The sequence below is a fragment of the Sinocyclocheilus anshuiensis genome, unplaced genomic scaffold, assembly GCF_001515605.1.
Source record: "Sinocyclocheilus anshuiensis isolate Anshui unplaced genomic scaffold, SAMN03320099.WGS_v1.1 scaffold183, whole genome shotgun sequence".
NCBI lineage: Eukaryota > Metazoa > Chordata > Actinopteri > Cypriniformes > Cyprinidae > Sinocyclocheilus > Sinocyclocheilus anshuiensis.
In genome coordinates, this window is record NW_015548309.1 from 4679141 (window position 1) to 4692184 (window position 13044).

General features: G+C 38.4%; 1 protein-coding gene across 1 annotated transcript in view; it reads right to left on the reverse strand.

The window, feature by feature from the left end:
• Positions 1-13044, reverse strand: part of LOC107656238 (protein bicaudal D homolog 1-like) — an 18373-nt gene that overhangs the window by 3041 nt on the left and 2288 nt on the right. Inside the window, exons 2-5 of the mRNA XM_016443998.1 lie at positions 5205-5417; positions 4942-5094; positions 3457-3930; positions 1135-2256 (exon numbers count right to left, since the gene is read on the reverse strand). Coding sequence (XP_016299484.1) covers positions 1135-2256; positions 3457-3930; positions 4942-5094; positions 5205-5417 — 1962 coding nt within the window. The remainder of the gene's footprint in view (positions 1-1134; positions 2257-3456; positions 3931-4941; positions 5095-5204; positions 5418-13044) is intronic.

Sequence of the window (13044 nt, forward strand, 5' to 3'; positions counted from 1 at the left end):
GCATCCTTAAAAACAAATTGTGGTTGGTCATTTAACAGTCTAATCAGACGGTCTATTCTTGTCTAAGAGGAAATTTCTTGGCTAGAATAATTTGCAAAGTGGACTAGACTTGAACTTATAGTTAAAAATCTTTATATGCAAGACTACTGTAAGCTAAAGTTTGCAACTCATGTGAAAACGTAATGTAGAAGCTACAGAGCAACGTTAATGAGATGTCAGAATAAGTTAGCTGGAATAAGTTGCAAAGTGGACCAGACTTAATACCGATAGTTAAAAATCTTGGTTTGCAAGACTACTGTATGCAAAATATAACAACTCATACGGAAATGTAAGTTTTACCAAGAAATGCAGAAGCTACAGAGCAATGTTAATGAGATGTCAGAATAAGTCGTAAAGTGGACCAGACCTAATGCTGATGGTTAAAATCTTGAAACGAAAACTAAACGAAACTACAAATCAATGTTAATGAGACATCAGAATAAGTTGACTGGAATTAGTTGCAAAGTAAGTTATAAATCTTGGTATGCAAGACTACTGTAGGTGAAAATAGCAATTAATGTGAAAGCATAACAGATTTGCCAAGAAATTAGATGTAAGAATACGTTACAAAGTGGACCAGGCTTAATGCTGATGGTTAATAATCTTGGTACTAAGGACTACCGTAAGCGAAAGATAGCGACCTATACAGAAACTTAACAGTTCTACCAAGAAATGTAAAAGCTACAGAGCAACATTAATGAGTGGTCTGAATAAGATGGCTGGAATAAGTTGCAAAGTGGACTAGACTTTATGTAGATAGTTTAAAATCTTGGTACGTAAGACTGTGGTAGGCTAAAGATGGCAACTCGTGGAAACGTAACAGTTTTACCAAGAAATGAGACCTCAGAATAAGATGCAAAGTGGACCAGGCTTAATGCCGATGGTTAATAATCTTGGTACTCAGGACTACCGTAGGCAAAAGATAGCAACCCATGCAGAAACATAATATTTTTTACTAAGAAACGTAGAAGCTACAGAGTAACTTTAATGAGAAGTCAGGGTCTCAGTCAATGTAAAGACTCCCATGGTTCAATACTCTCAGGCCTCATTGCAATCAATAGGATGCAGGGTAATAAATAGAGCTGATTAGCCTACCTGCTTGTTGGCTTTGAGCACAAGGCGCAAGGTTGCAATCTGCTCCCTCTTTGTGCTCAGGAGGGACTTGAGCTTGAGAATCTCCTCCATGCAGGCCTCCTTGTCCTTGTCCATCAGTGGGGTGAGTTCACTGGCAGCCGCTCTCTGGCGGGACAGCTGGAGTGAGTGGTCCACTGCCTTCTGCAAGTGCTTGATCTGGTCACGGATGATGGCGTTGAGGTGGTGGATGTTGGTGGGTTCACGGCGGAGGTCAGAACCCGTGGCCGACTCGGGTGCTGGAGATGATGATGAAGACGAGGAAGAGGCACTAACGACGGGTGAACCCAGTGGTGTACGGACCGGGCTCTGCTCAGCAGTGAGAGGTTCTTTGGATGGTGAGTTCGACGGGCTACGAGACTCGGTGGACGTTGCGGCGTTAATCGCCGCTAAACGGCGTGCGAGCCGTGGGGTCAACAGCACACGGTAGTCGTCCTGCCCCTTGTGGCCAGTGGTGGAAATGCGCGTCGGGGTCCGGCCCTGCCGGTAATAGTCCAGCGTAACACGGTTGGGTGTCTCATTGTTGCACAGGCAGACGTGGTGGTAAAGTTGCGCTAATTCCTCGCTGAATGTCGCCAGCTCTTCTTGGGCGGTTCCCAGGATTCCCTGTGTCTCCAAGCCCGTGTTATTGGCTGCCCGCAGCTCGCGCTCCAGATTCACCGCCTTCTCCCGGCTTTCCCTGCAGCTGCGCTCCAGCTGTGCCACTTGTGTCTCCAGCGTTCGCAGCTGCACCTTGCCCTGCTCCTCCACCCAAGCTCTTGCCTCCACGTACTCATTATATCTATCCTTCACCTCCTTAAGCTCCGCCTTCAGCCCTACCACCTCCGTCACAGCTACCCTGTATTTACATTGCAGCAATTCCAGACTCGGCCCCTCCTGGCCGCCAGGGACGCATGTTGCCTCCTCTTCTTCGTCCTCCTCTTCCTCCTTGTTTTCCTTACTGCTGTGCTGGCGGCGGAGTTTCCGGAATCGCTCGCCCAAGCGATTGGCCTTCTCGTGCTGCTCCGTCAGCGCCCCCTGTGTGTGACGGAGCAAAGCCTGTGATTCCTGCAAGCTGTTGAGCAAAGACGCTTTTTCACGTTCCACCTGCAGCACATAAACAAGCCATCTAATGAGTTTACATGCAAGTCGGGCTGGTGTATGCAGGTTAGTCCTGATGCTGGTGTAGATGATAAACCATCATAACCATACAAAACATCAGTGAAATCTAGCTGGTGAGACTGGTCAACCAGCAAGGTCTTGCTTATTTAACCAACAGATATCACCATACTGTCCTCAAGTGATTAATCACAGTAGATTAAGACAATTGTTTTGTAGTACAAGTTTTCTGAAAGGTTATGTTTAAATGAAGCCATTGGATGAAGCCAGGTTCAAAACGCTTGTTTCATTTTGTTGACATATTACCGTTAGTTTTTACAGAGGATTTCTCTTTTTATCACTCTCTCCATAAATATATATATATATATATATATATATATATATATACTGTATATATATATATATTGCATTTATATAGATTTCTGGCTCAGTGAATGAAAAAAACTCAATCATCTCACAGAAAATGGCCTTTAAAGATATGCATTGTAATTGAAATCTACAACTGCAAATAGATAAATAAAATATGTAATAAAACAAACACTTAAATGTGTATTTTAAATATTTTCTTGCACTAGTCGGAAATAAGACAAAATAGCCGAATGGTTTTGCCTGTAGTGTCTTGGCTTAAACTAATGCATGCAAAGGAGCATTTTATTGCTCAGGAGACTTAATGTAGATATGCTTATTTTAATCAACCCTGTCTCATATGTTTCTCCTAGAATTAATTTAAAAGCAGGTCACACATGAACGGCGATTTCATTGTTTAACATGGATGCAAAGTTCATATGTATATGACTCAAATGAACTTGCACTAGGAACAGTGATCTCTTGTGAGAGGAAGGATATAAATAAGGCAGTAGCATGGCCCATTAGTGTGTATGGTGGTCTCATATTTCATCCCACGACACTGCAGCATCCAGTTGTAAACAGAACAACGCCTAAACCAATGCAGCAGTCGTTTCTCACTATGTAGGATCTTGAGCATGAAAGATAAGTTTAAAAAGCTTAAAAATATGGGAATTAAGAGAAAAAACAACCCAAAGATGTATAAAAGAAATATTAAAGGGGTACATTTATTATACCTCTGGGCCGGCAACATAAAGCTTTGCTGTATAAAAATGAATGCATGCTGATAGAAATTTTGATATATGGGTGTAGCTAACATAAGCTCTGCCCCTTCATACTCACCTGCTGAAGCTGTTGTCTTAGTTTCAAGATTTCAGGGCCACTGAGCTCACTAAAGAGGTCAGGGGTCAAAATTTCAGTCTTTCTCAAACCCAATGGCCTGAAGTCTCCGTTCAGTCGGCTCAAAACTGAACCCGTCGCACCCTGAAGCAGATGCCCATTGCACTTGCCACCGTCCTCGCTGCTGGGCGATGTAGCGGCTGTTGGGGTGGCACTGCCACTAGGTGGCGCTGAGGTCAGGGCGATCAGATGGGCACAGCCTGCGCTGAAACCCCCGTCACACACAGTTAGATGATGTGCTAATTCCTTGCGCAAAGTGTTCTTCTGTTCTCGCTCGCTTTTCAGAGAATCCAAAGCCTCTTCCAGTTGGCTCTCGGAGATGTCCTTCAGGCACAGTGCATCTTCTAATTGGCTGTTAAGCAAGGCTGTTTCCTCCTCCAGAACTTTGATTTCATGCTTCAAGCCTTCATACTCCACCTGAGAGAACAGAGAATAACCATTTGTTTTGATTCTGGAAATAATCTGAGACTGTTTCTAAGTAACCTGCCACAAACAAATATATGATGCTTAAATGTCTTGGTTTTACGCCTAGTTTTGAGAATATATTTTAACATTAAAATAATATAATTGAGTGTATTTATGCCATCTGTGACTTAATGGTCAGAAGTTATTTAAATATCAATTAAAAAATATGTTTAATATAAAATAAAAATATACATACAGTACTTATAAGGTTTATAAATATGTATAAACATAAATTAAATTTATAGTAATTAATTGGTCAGAAGATATTGGAATATCAATTTAAATATAAATATAATATAATTTAAAATATAAATGTAAAGACAAGTTCAGAAATGTATGTAAAAATAAATAAAATGTATAGTAGTCAACTGGTCAGAAGCTATTTAAATGTGTATTTAAAAATAAGTATAATATAATTTCACAAAAATATATAAAAATAATTATAAGTTCATAAGTGTATATAATAATAAATATTTGCATATCAATTTAAATATGTATATAATATAAAAATATATAATTACTTATATTTATAAATTAATAAAAAAATTAATACAATTTAAAGTAATCAATCAATTCACACGTGATGTTTATAACTTTAATAATAATACTTTATAATTTAATAATATAAAAAATAATATAATTTCAGATGGATGGGGAAAATTAAGTTGGGGAACCACAACAAAAATAGTAACATTTTGTCTGTCAACTGAATGCATGTTGCGTATAATGGAAGTGATCTAGTTTTGTATCAGCTAGTTTTCTGTTGTTGTTTTGAAAAATGTATTTGGTGATGACATTATTAACTTGCGTTATTATTTCTTTTGGTCTGAAACCAGAAAGGCCAGTGCAATGACATTTTTCTGGCCCAGAACCTCCTTTTCTTTAGTGGAAATGTGCGGAATGATTCTAGATTGCTCACCAGAACCGTGTCAGTGTAAAGGGGGTAATTGTGAGTGTGTTTACCTGGTTCTGCTTGAGCGTGGACACCAGTTTCTGCAGTGAGATATTCTCCTCCTCCAATTCGGTGTAGTCTTGCAGTAATCTGGCCTCTCTGAATTTATACTCCCTGATTTCCTCTCTCATCCGGCTTCTCTGCAACTCCAACATCTCATTACTCTGAGAGACACAGAGGGGAAACAGAGAAAGAAGGACAGACCTATCAGAACCTGTCATGAGGATACATTTATGATGTCAAACCTAGAATCGATTTATGCAGAGTTTCTGACCTCTCTCAGCTCCAGTAGGATGGTGCTGAGTCTCTCGTTCTCGGTCTGCGTGCAGGAGGCCTGCGATCTGCTGCTCTTCAGTTTGGCCTGCTGTTCCAACAGGCGGCCCATGTAGTACGCTTCCTTAGTGGCCGACTCCTGTAGCAACGTCTCCTCGTTGCTCTCCCCATCTTCAGCCACCTTCCTTTGGGTGGTGTACGCCTGGCTGAAGGCCTGAGGAAGAGAGAGAAGAAGAAATGCTAAATGATATGCATGCATAAAATGCATGCAAGAAACACTTCAGCTGCACCACGATTTTTACTTTAAATGTAGTATATAGTATGTGAGATCAGAATTGGCGCATCCCAAATTACAGTACATTTTAAAAAGTATGCATCTGTGCATGCAATTTGGGCTAATATTTTCCCACAATCACTTGCAATAAAGAGTTTTTCAGTTGTAAAATAATGGGAAGGAATGCAATAGCATCAGTTTTTTTATTTAAGTGAAACCCAATTGTAAGTCAATGAAATTAGCTAGATGGCAACACAAAATGCGAAAGCGGTCTGTGATTTATAAGGATGGGCGTATTGATACTGAAGTATCAAAAGTATTGATACTCAAAAAATATCAATACTAAGGTTTTTTTTTTTTCCTGTGATTTTGTTCCTTTAACAAGACATTTAATGCATACAATATGCACTGAATTGGAAGAATAACTATTTTCCTGCTCATCTGAACAGACGGAAATGCTGAAGACATAACTAATCAATCACAGAGAGCGTTCGCTCACTGCTGACACTGCATTCAAACAGGGCTGCATTTCCCAAAAGTATCATAAGAAACCATTGATGCTTTTGGGAAACGCAGCACAGAACAATTCTTATCAGATGACAGAAAAACAAAATATGTTCGAGTTATTTCACAATAAACAAATTGAAATTGTAGCCTATAGTTTGTTCAATTACATTTAATTAATGTTTATTTGATTTCAAGTAACAAAAATGTTTTCTAATGTTTTAATAAATAATAATAACCTTGGATTTTATGGTTTTCATTTTAGCTTTAGTTTAAATAACTATAATAACCCTGGTGTTTTGTTGATGTTTGTGTGTTTTTCTATCTAATATTAAAATTGTATTAGTTCAAAAGCAAAGCTGTAAACTGCAGGAGACACTGATTTGGTGACCTCACAATACGAGGTGAAGTTCAGGCAATATTGTTCATAATCTGGAAGGTGTGAGAGGAATAGATGACAACAGTGATCTCGCATAAGACACTGAGAAAATCAATGCAGCGCTCAGCCGAGAGATAGTGTGAAAAATCAATTAGGAGGTGTAGAGGAGCTCAACGCTTCAGGTATGAGGGATGACAGAAGAAATAACAGACTTATGGACAGTGCATCATGGCACAGAACTGATAACAGCGCTCAATAGCATGATAGGAGGCAGAATGACCGTAGCATTTGCTGAATGTCCAGTTTACTGTGTGAGAGAGCGTCACAGTCGCTCACTTTAATGGAGAGAGAGCTGAATGAGGCTTATTATGCGCTCAGAGGGAAGTATGTTCTCTCTGCATGGATGGAGAGCGATGGAGCCTTTTAAACAGACGCCACTGGGGTTTTCCATTAGCTGGAAATGTAATCAAACTCTCCCTGGTCAGTCAGTCCTGCTGTGCTGGGAAACTCTATGCTTTTTACACTCGGATGAGATCAGAGTTGTGGTTGAACTCTTGAAGTAGTTAGTGGGCTTTGTTAAACCAAGAATCACTATTACTATTGCTCAAACCATTTTAACCAACATCTAACTCCAGGTATTACTAACTTTGAGACCAAATTTTCCCTTGAGAGGGTCTATGAAAACCATGCAAATCTCTTATTATTGGACAACATAGTGTGACGATAATTCCAGGATGTGGCGAAGGTTGTAAAGTTAAGCTAGTTATTTAAGAAAATAAAGGTCAAAACTAGCTTAATAATTAAAATAATGACAATATTATACAGTTTTATCAAGAAAATCTGCAACAATTTACAAGGTCTCATTAGTTAATGTATTAGCTGAAATAACACGAACTAACAATCAGCAATATATTTTATTATATCATTATATAATTACTGTATTAATTTTTGTTAACGTTTAATAAAAACAATAAAAATACTTAAAAATACTTTAAATAAAAATAGAATTGTTCATTGTTTGTTCATGTTAGTTCATAGTGCATTAATTAATGTTGACAGATTAGTTATTATCATTAGCTAAAACGAAAACTAAAACCATAAACACATTTACTTACTTCAAAAAACAAACAAAAAATTAACTGACATAAAATAAAAAATACATTAAAATAAAATAAAAGAGAATAATACATTTAAATTAAATAAAATCAATTAAAATAAAAAAAACTAAACTTAATAAAACTATAACTTAAAAAAAAAACGAATAAAAATGACAAAAACACAAGGACTTTTACACACAACTTTTAAATGAAAATTTTAAAAAAAAATATATATATATCAAAATATTATAAAATTTAAAAAATAAAATAAAATGCCCAATATTAACACAAAAAGTCTATCAATGATACTATACTTAAAATGTCTTAGTAATTGTTGAAATTTACATTAAGATTAGGAAAATATTATTTCATGTTAACTAATGTAGTTAATAATGTTAACAAATGAAACTTTTTGTAAAGTGCTACCAGAAAATCATATCTGAGGAGGTAGTGAACACCTTAGCAACCAAATAACAACACCCTGGCGTAAGAAATTATAGTCTGCCTCGACCAAACTTCCACTCTAAATAAACTATTCTCCTTTCTCTACAAAGAGCTTAATTATCATAGAGATAATTCTTTCCATAATATGTAAATAGTATCTCCTGAATGTTACTTCGTCAATCGTCACCTATAAGCGTGGGAGCGGTAGTAGGCCATCAAGAACCATCTGCTGACCAAAAGGGTACTTGAATATAATTGCTAGGGATTCTAGATAATCCTATCACCTGAACATTTGGTTGTTTCCACCTGAAAGACTATCAAAGACGTGGGAACGGAAGGCTATCACTTTCATTGTTATCCGCAATTTACATTTAAGACGAAACTTCATTTACATGCGGGAAGATGAAGCGGGAAGAATAGAGTATAAAATGTTTGAGCTTAGGATGTTCGTGGTTCATTCTGACTCCGTTGAACCCAAGGTAGCCTACTACATGTAGGCCTACTTTGTCACTGATATGCTGCAATAAACATCTTCATCGAGATCTTCATCGTCCTCATCATTTTTCTTACACTGGCAACCATTCATAACATCCTTGCATGATGGCAACCTGTTTTATACAGATAAACACCACACTAATTAATTAAAAATCTAGTTAGAAATGACTCTAACCGTATAGCTGTGATGTTAAATGCTTTGCAGCAGTGAATTATGGGAAGACTCACCATATGTGATTGGGACAAGGACACAGAAGACAAAATATAGACTATGCTGAGCGGGCATTTCTGTGACGTCCTCAGGTGTCTCGTAAGACTATATTTAGTCAATTCAGTAACATGGTGTGACTCTTCCATCATGTGATATAATGAGTGACGCACTGGGCCTTTATCACAGGACTCTTATCACACTTTATTCATCCCACAAATCAGTACCTTGATTGTGACTTGATTAAGACCTTGTAATGTGGAATAATCACAAATTAAATAGATGGTTGTTGATCATGGCAACGATTTTATAATAGCATAAAATCATGGCAGCGGGTCAGTAATCTGCACCAGGGTTGAAAGGTTGAACGTTCTGGCTGATCCAAGACCAGCTTTGGCTCTTACCAAAAGCATTTGTTAGATAATAACATGCATTACATCACAGCCATCAGGTCTAATCAAGCACAATATCATGTTCATCTTCCTTTATAAAAAAATAAATGTCATCCAGTTATTCTTTACATATTCTGATGTAAGATTCTCTTCTGCCAACAACAGTCTGTTGATAATATTTCTATGTGCAATAATATTTCATACTAATATATCATACTCAAGCAACGAAATCGTGACGATCATGTCTGTGCTTCTTTGACTGAATTTCTTTAAAAAGCTTTGAGATGTACTCACTGAAAGTGAGGACACACTATACCAGTGCTGTTATCGTTAACAATGTGAAACTATTAATTAAATAAGGAATAATTGACGATGGGCTGTTGAATTATTAGAAAATAATGCTTTGCATCGTGGCTGCATCACCACCTTGGGCATTATTTTCGAATCAAGACATTGTTCAGATGACGTATTTCAAGACATCCATCAGGTTTTTGATCTTAAAACGCTCTTGTGTGTAGGATTAATTTCTTACGCATCTCATCTAGCGGTCAACAATATATCGGCCGATATTTGGCATTTTTCAAATATCGGCATCGGGCGAGAAGTTTTTCTGTTTGACCTATGTGTTCGAGGCGGGACTTTTATTTTGACGACACTGAGAACGGCAGCGCCTGCGCACACAGCGCTCACATTCTCTCTCTTCATTCGGTGCGGGATATATCGCCCTCTGAAGGGCACTTCGGAGTGAAAACAATCATGGCCGCCATATTGAAGGGTCGTTCCAAACCGAAGTGCTCAAAACTGGCCACTTCAAAGGGCCCTTCGGAATGAAGGATTTCGAAAAGTTCAACTGATGGACACTTCGGGCTCCCATGATCCTTTGCGCAGATTCTTTGCATGATGACGGCGACTCCATGTGGGCACGAGATGATGACGCAGAAGGGCACTTCAAGAAACAGTTGTTTGGTCCCCTACACCCTTCAACCCTTCGAAGCTCTCACTCCGGAGGGTAAACCCTTTGAAGGGATTAGGGCATAGGGATGAGCCCTTCCGAATGGAACGCAGGGAGAGTTTGCTGTTGCCGTTTGACCATGGCGACATGGCGTGTGGTTTGGACGGAAGCGATGGAGGCTACACAGTTCCGGGTTTGGGGGGTCCCACATGTTTATTTCGCACATAATGCGAGCAGTCAAGTTGCATCTCGACGAATGGACCGTATAGTGTGAGCACATAAATCCTGAGCTTTTGCTTGACGTCGCATGCGATTTACTTGTGAGAGTTGGTATTTAACAAAAACGTTGCGGAAATCGCACAGTGTATGCCCGGCTTAAGAAATCAGCATCGGCCGTCAAAAAAACCATCATACTTCCTCTAATTTTTGTTTGAATTGTTTCAAGTAAAGTGAACTTCGACAGATCTCTCCAGCTGAGTGCATGAAACCAAACACACACACACACACACACACACACAGACTGTGAAAATCACCCAGGAGATTCTCTTTCTTCACACAGACAAAGCTGAAGCACAGCAGCCCTCCCTCTCTCCCTCCGTCTGTCTGTCTCTCTCTCCACATTCAGCGCAGCGCACATTTCCCATGATCCCATCTATCTATCTGTCTGTCTGTCTGTCTGTCTAGTTTAAACAGTGTCAGTGGGTTTTTCAGATGTCTGCTGGCGCTGTGAGAGACAGGCGGTAAAGCCTTATAATTTTCTGTAGAGAGCTCCACACAGACACTCAGATCGATATGAAGGCCCGTGGGCCGCAGTGAACCTTTATATGTGACCCACTCTGCAGCAGAGCTCCAAAGCAGCTCAAAGTCAGTTTATTTCTGTACAGGAATTAGATCTGCAACAGAAACATGATGACTCTTAGATGCATATTGCTCAGTGTTTGTCAGACAGAGCTGGTGGAAACGATGCCTCCATGTCTGGCATGGTGTTTTTTTGTTGTATGATACAAAATAATCAGCATTAATCAGCTACTGACAGCTTTGCCATTGCCTGAATTTGTGAAAGTGATCCTGTATACTGTATATATTAACTGGTATATATTAGAATTTCTGTATATGATCAACAACAGTTAACATCATATTTGAATCAGAGAGAGCCAATAAAATAAGCAGTTATGCTTAACAAAAACTTACCAACTTGTCCAAGTTCAAATTCATCACAAAATTAAAAGAAAAAAAAAGACTAAATTAACTATATTGATGAAAGGAAGTGAAGCATATTTTCATACTGTGAGCTTTTCATGAATTATAAGCATATTTAACTAATAATAAATATACATTAAAATATATTTCATACATTTGTATTAAATAATAAAGATTGGCAAAGATATTATTTAAATATATTGTTTAAATTATTTACACTGTATTACAATAATGACACCTTTGAGCATAAACAGAATTAAAAACTATAAAAAATTTAAAAAACTTACATGTAAAATGACTGGGCACATTTGGAGAATAAAGGCAATTTACAAAATATATGTGATTGCATGAAAATAATGTAAAATTTAAACCTTGGCCCTAAAATATGCTTTGTTTTCTTTATGTAGATTAATTTAACATTGTCTTTACTCATGATTTTAGTGTTAAATGTGACCTGGATGTGCAAGATGCACCCAGGTACTTTTTTAATGAAGCCAAGTGCATGACATCACTCATCACGTGAATTATGCAGCAAATGTTTCTCTGTGCGTATTATACAACCTGATGTTCACATGTCTGCCCCTAAGTGCCTGGATCTGTCCTATCCATAATTCATAACTCAATGTCTCCAAGCTCTGGCCCGAGCACTTCAGGAACATGGCATGAAGAGATCCGTCACTGGATAATTTCAAAAGATAAAGTGGATGCTTTAAATGTCACAAAGCACCTTTTTGTCTTCATTCAACACTATTGTTTCATCACTTCATATCATGGTTTGCCCATGGTTATCTTGGGATACATATTCTAAAATCTCGTCCACGCGAGGAAAATCTGCACACATTCACACTTGAGCTGCATTAAAGCATCTCTGCATATGACACATGCTTCTCCACCGACTGATGCTTTTAGCTCTGAACTAATGCACCACTGCATTTTTCATCTGACGTACATTACCAGCCACACATGATGCACCGCCGGAAACACCAACTCCAGTTTAGAAATGAGTGATTTTCTCATCTGGAAACCACTTCAGCATGCTCTTAAAGCATATTACCACCAATCAGCAATTAGCAAATACAGTTCTATGAGTCCAAACATCTCATCAACAGCGAATAAGTAAACATTTTACAGTTAATGTGTAAATGTCCCTAATAATAAGCCATTACAGCAATCAAATTAATTATATAATCCTCCAAAAACATTCAAATGCATCACTAGGATTACAAGAACCCAATATTTCTCAAACTCTCCTTTTTTCCACTTGAATAAAGCACACCCTCAAATATCCCTATCGCTCTAAACCAGATTCAATCCTCAAAGCCTTCAGAAGACTCTCAGTCGGAGTAAAAAATGCTCTCACAAGCCATACTGAGGATTGGCTGTATATCAAAGATGTAACGGAGTGTGTTTTTCTTGTATTTGTGATATTGAAAGGAACAACTGTTGACGTTGTGTTTGATTGGCAGCTTACAAGCCACAACAGACACTGCTATATTCTGCCAATATTGCAAATGGAGGTAAACCGGCATCAGCCAATAAACTGTCAGCTCTTCTTGTTCAATATGAAAGACTGTGGGAAACGTGATTGTGAGATTCGCTCTTGAATGATTCATATGCTCAGTGGAATGCAAGTAAACTACTATAAAGCAGTTTTTGAACGAACTCCTGCTCACTATGAAGGGAATACTCAGTTGTGCACTAACAGCAGTATGAATGGCCGTTTGTAATGGGAATTCTTGGGAAGGTCACATGAGGCTCCTGGAAGCTTCTGAACTCACCGGGTTGTGGGTTTGCCAAGGAAACAGAAAGGACTCTGGGAAACATGCTTTTGCAAAAAAAAAAAAAAAACTTACCTATACATATAATTCACAGCAGTTGCCAGCTAAAATGACTACT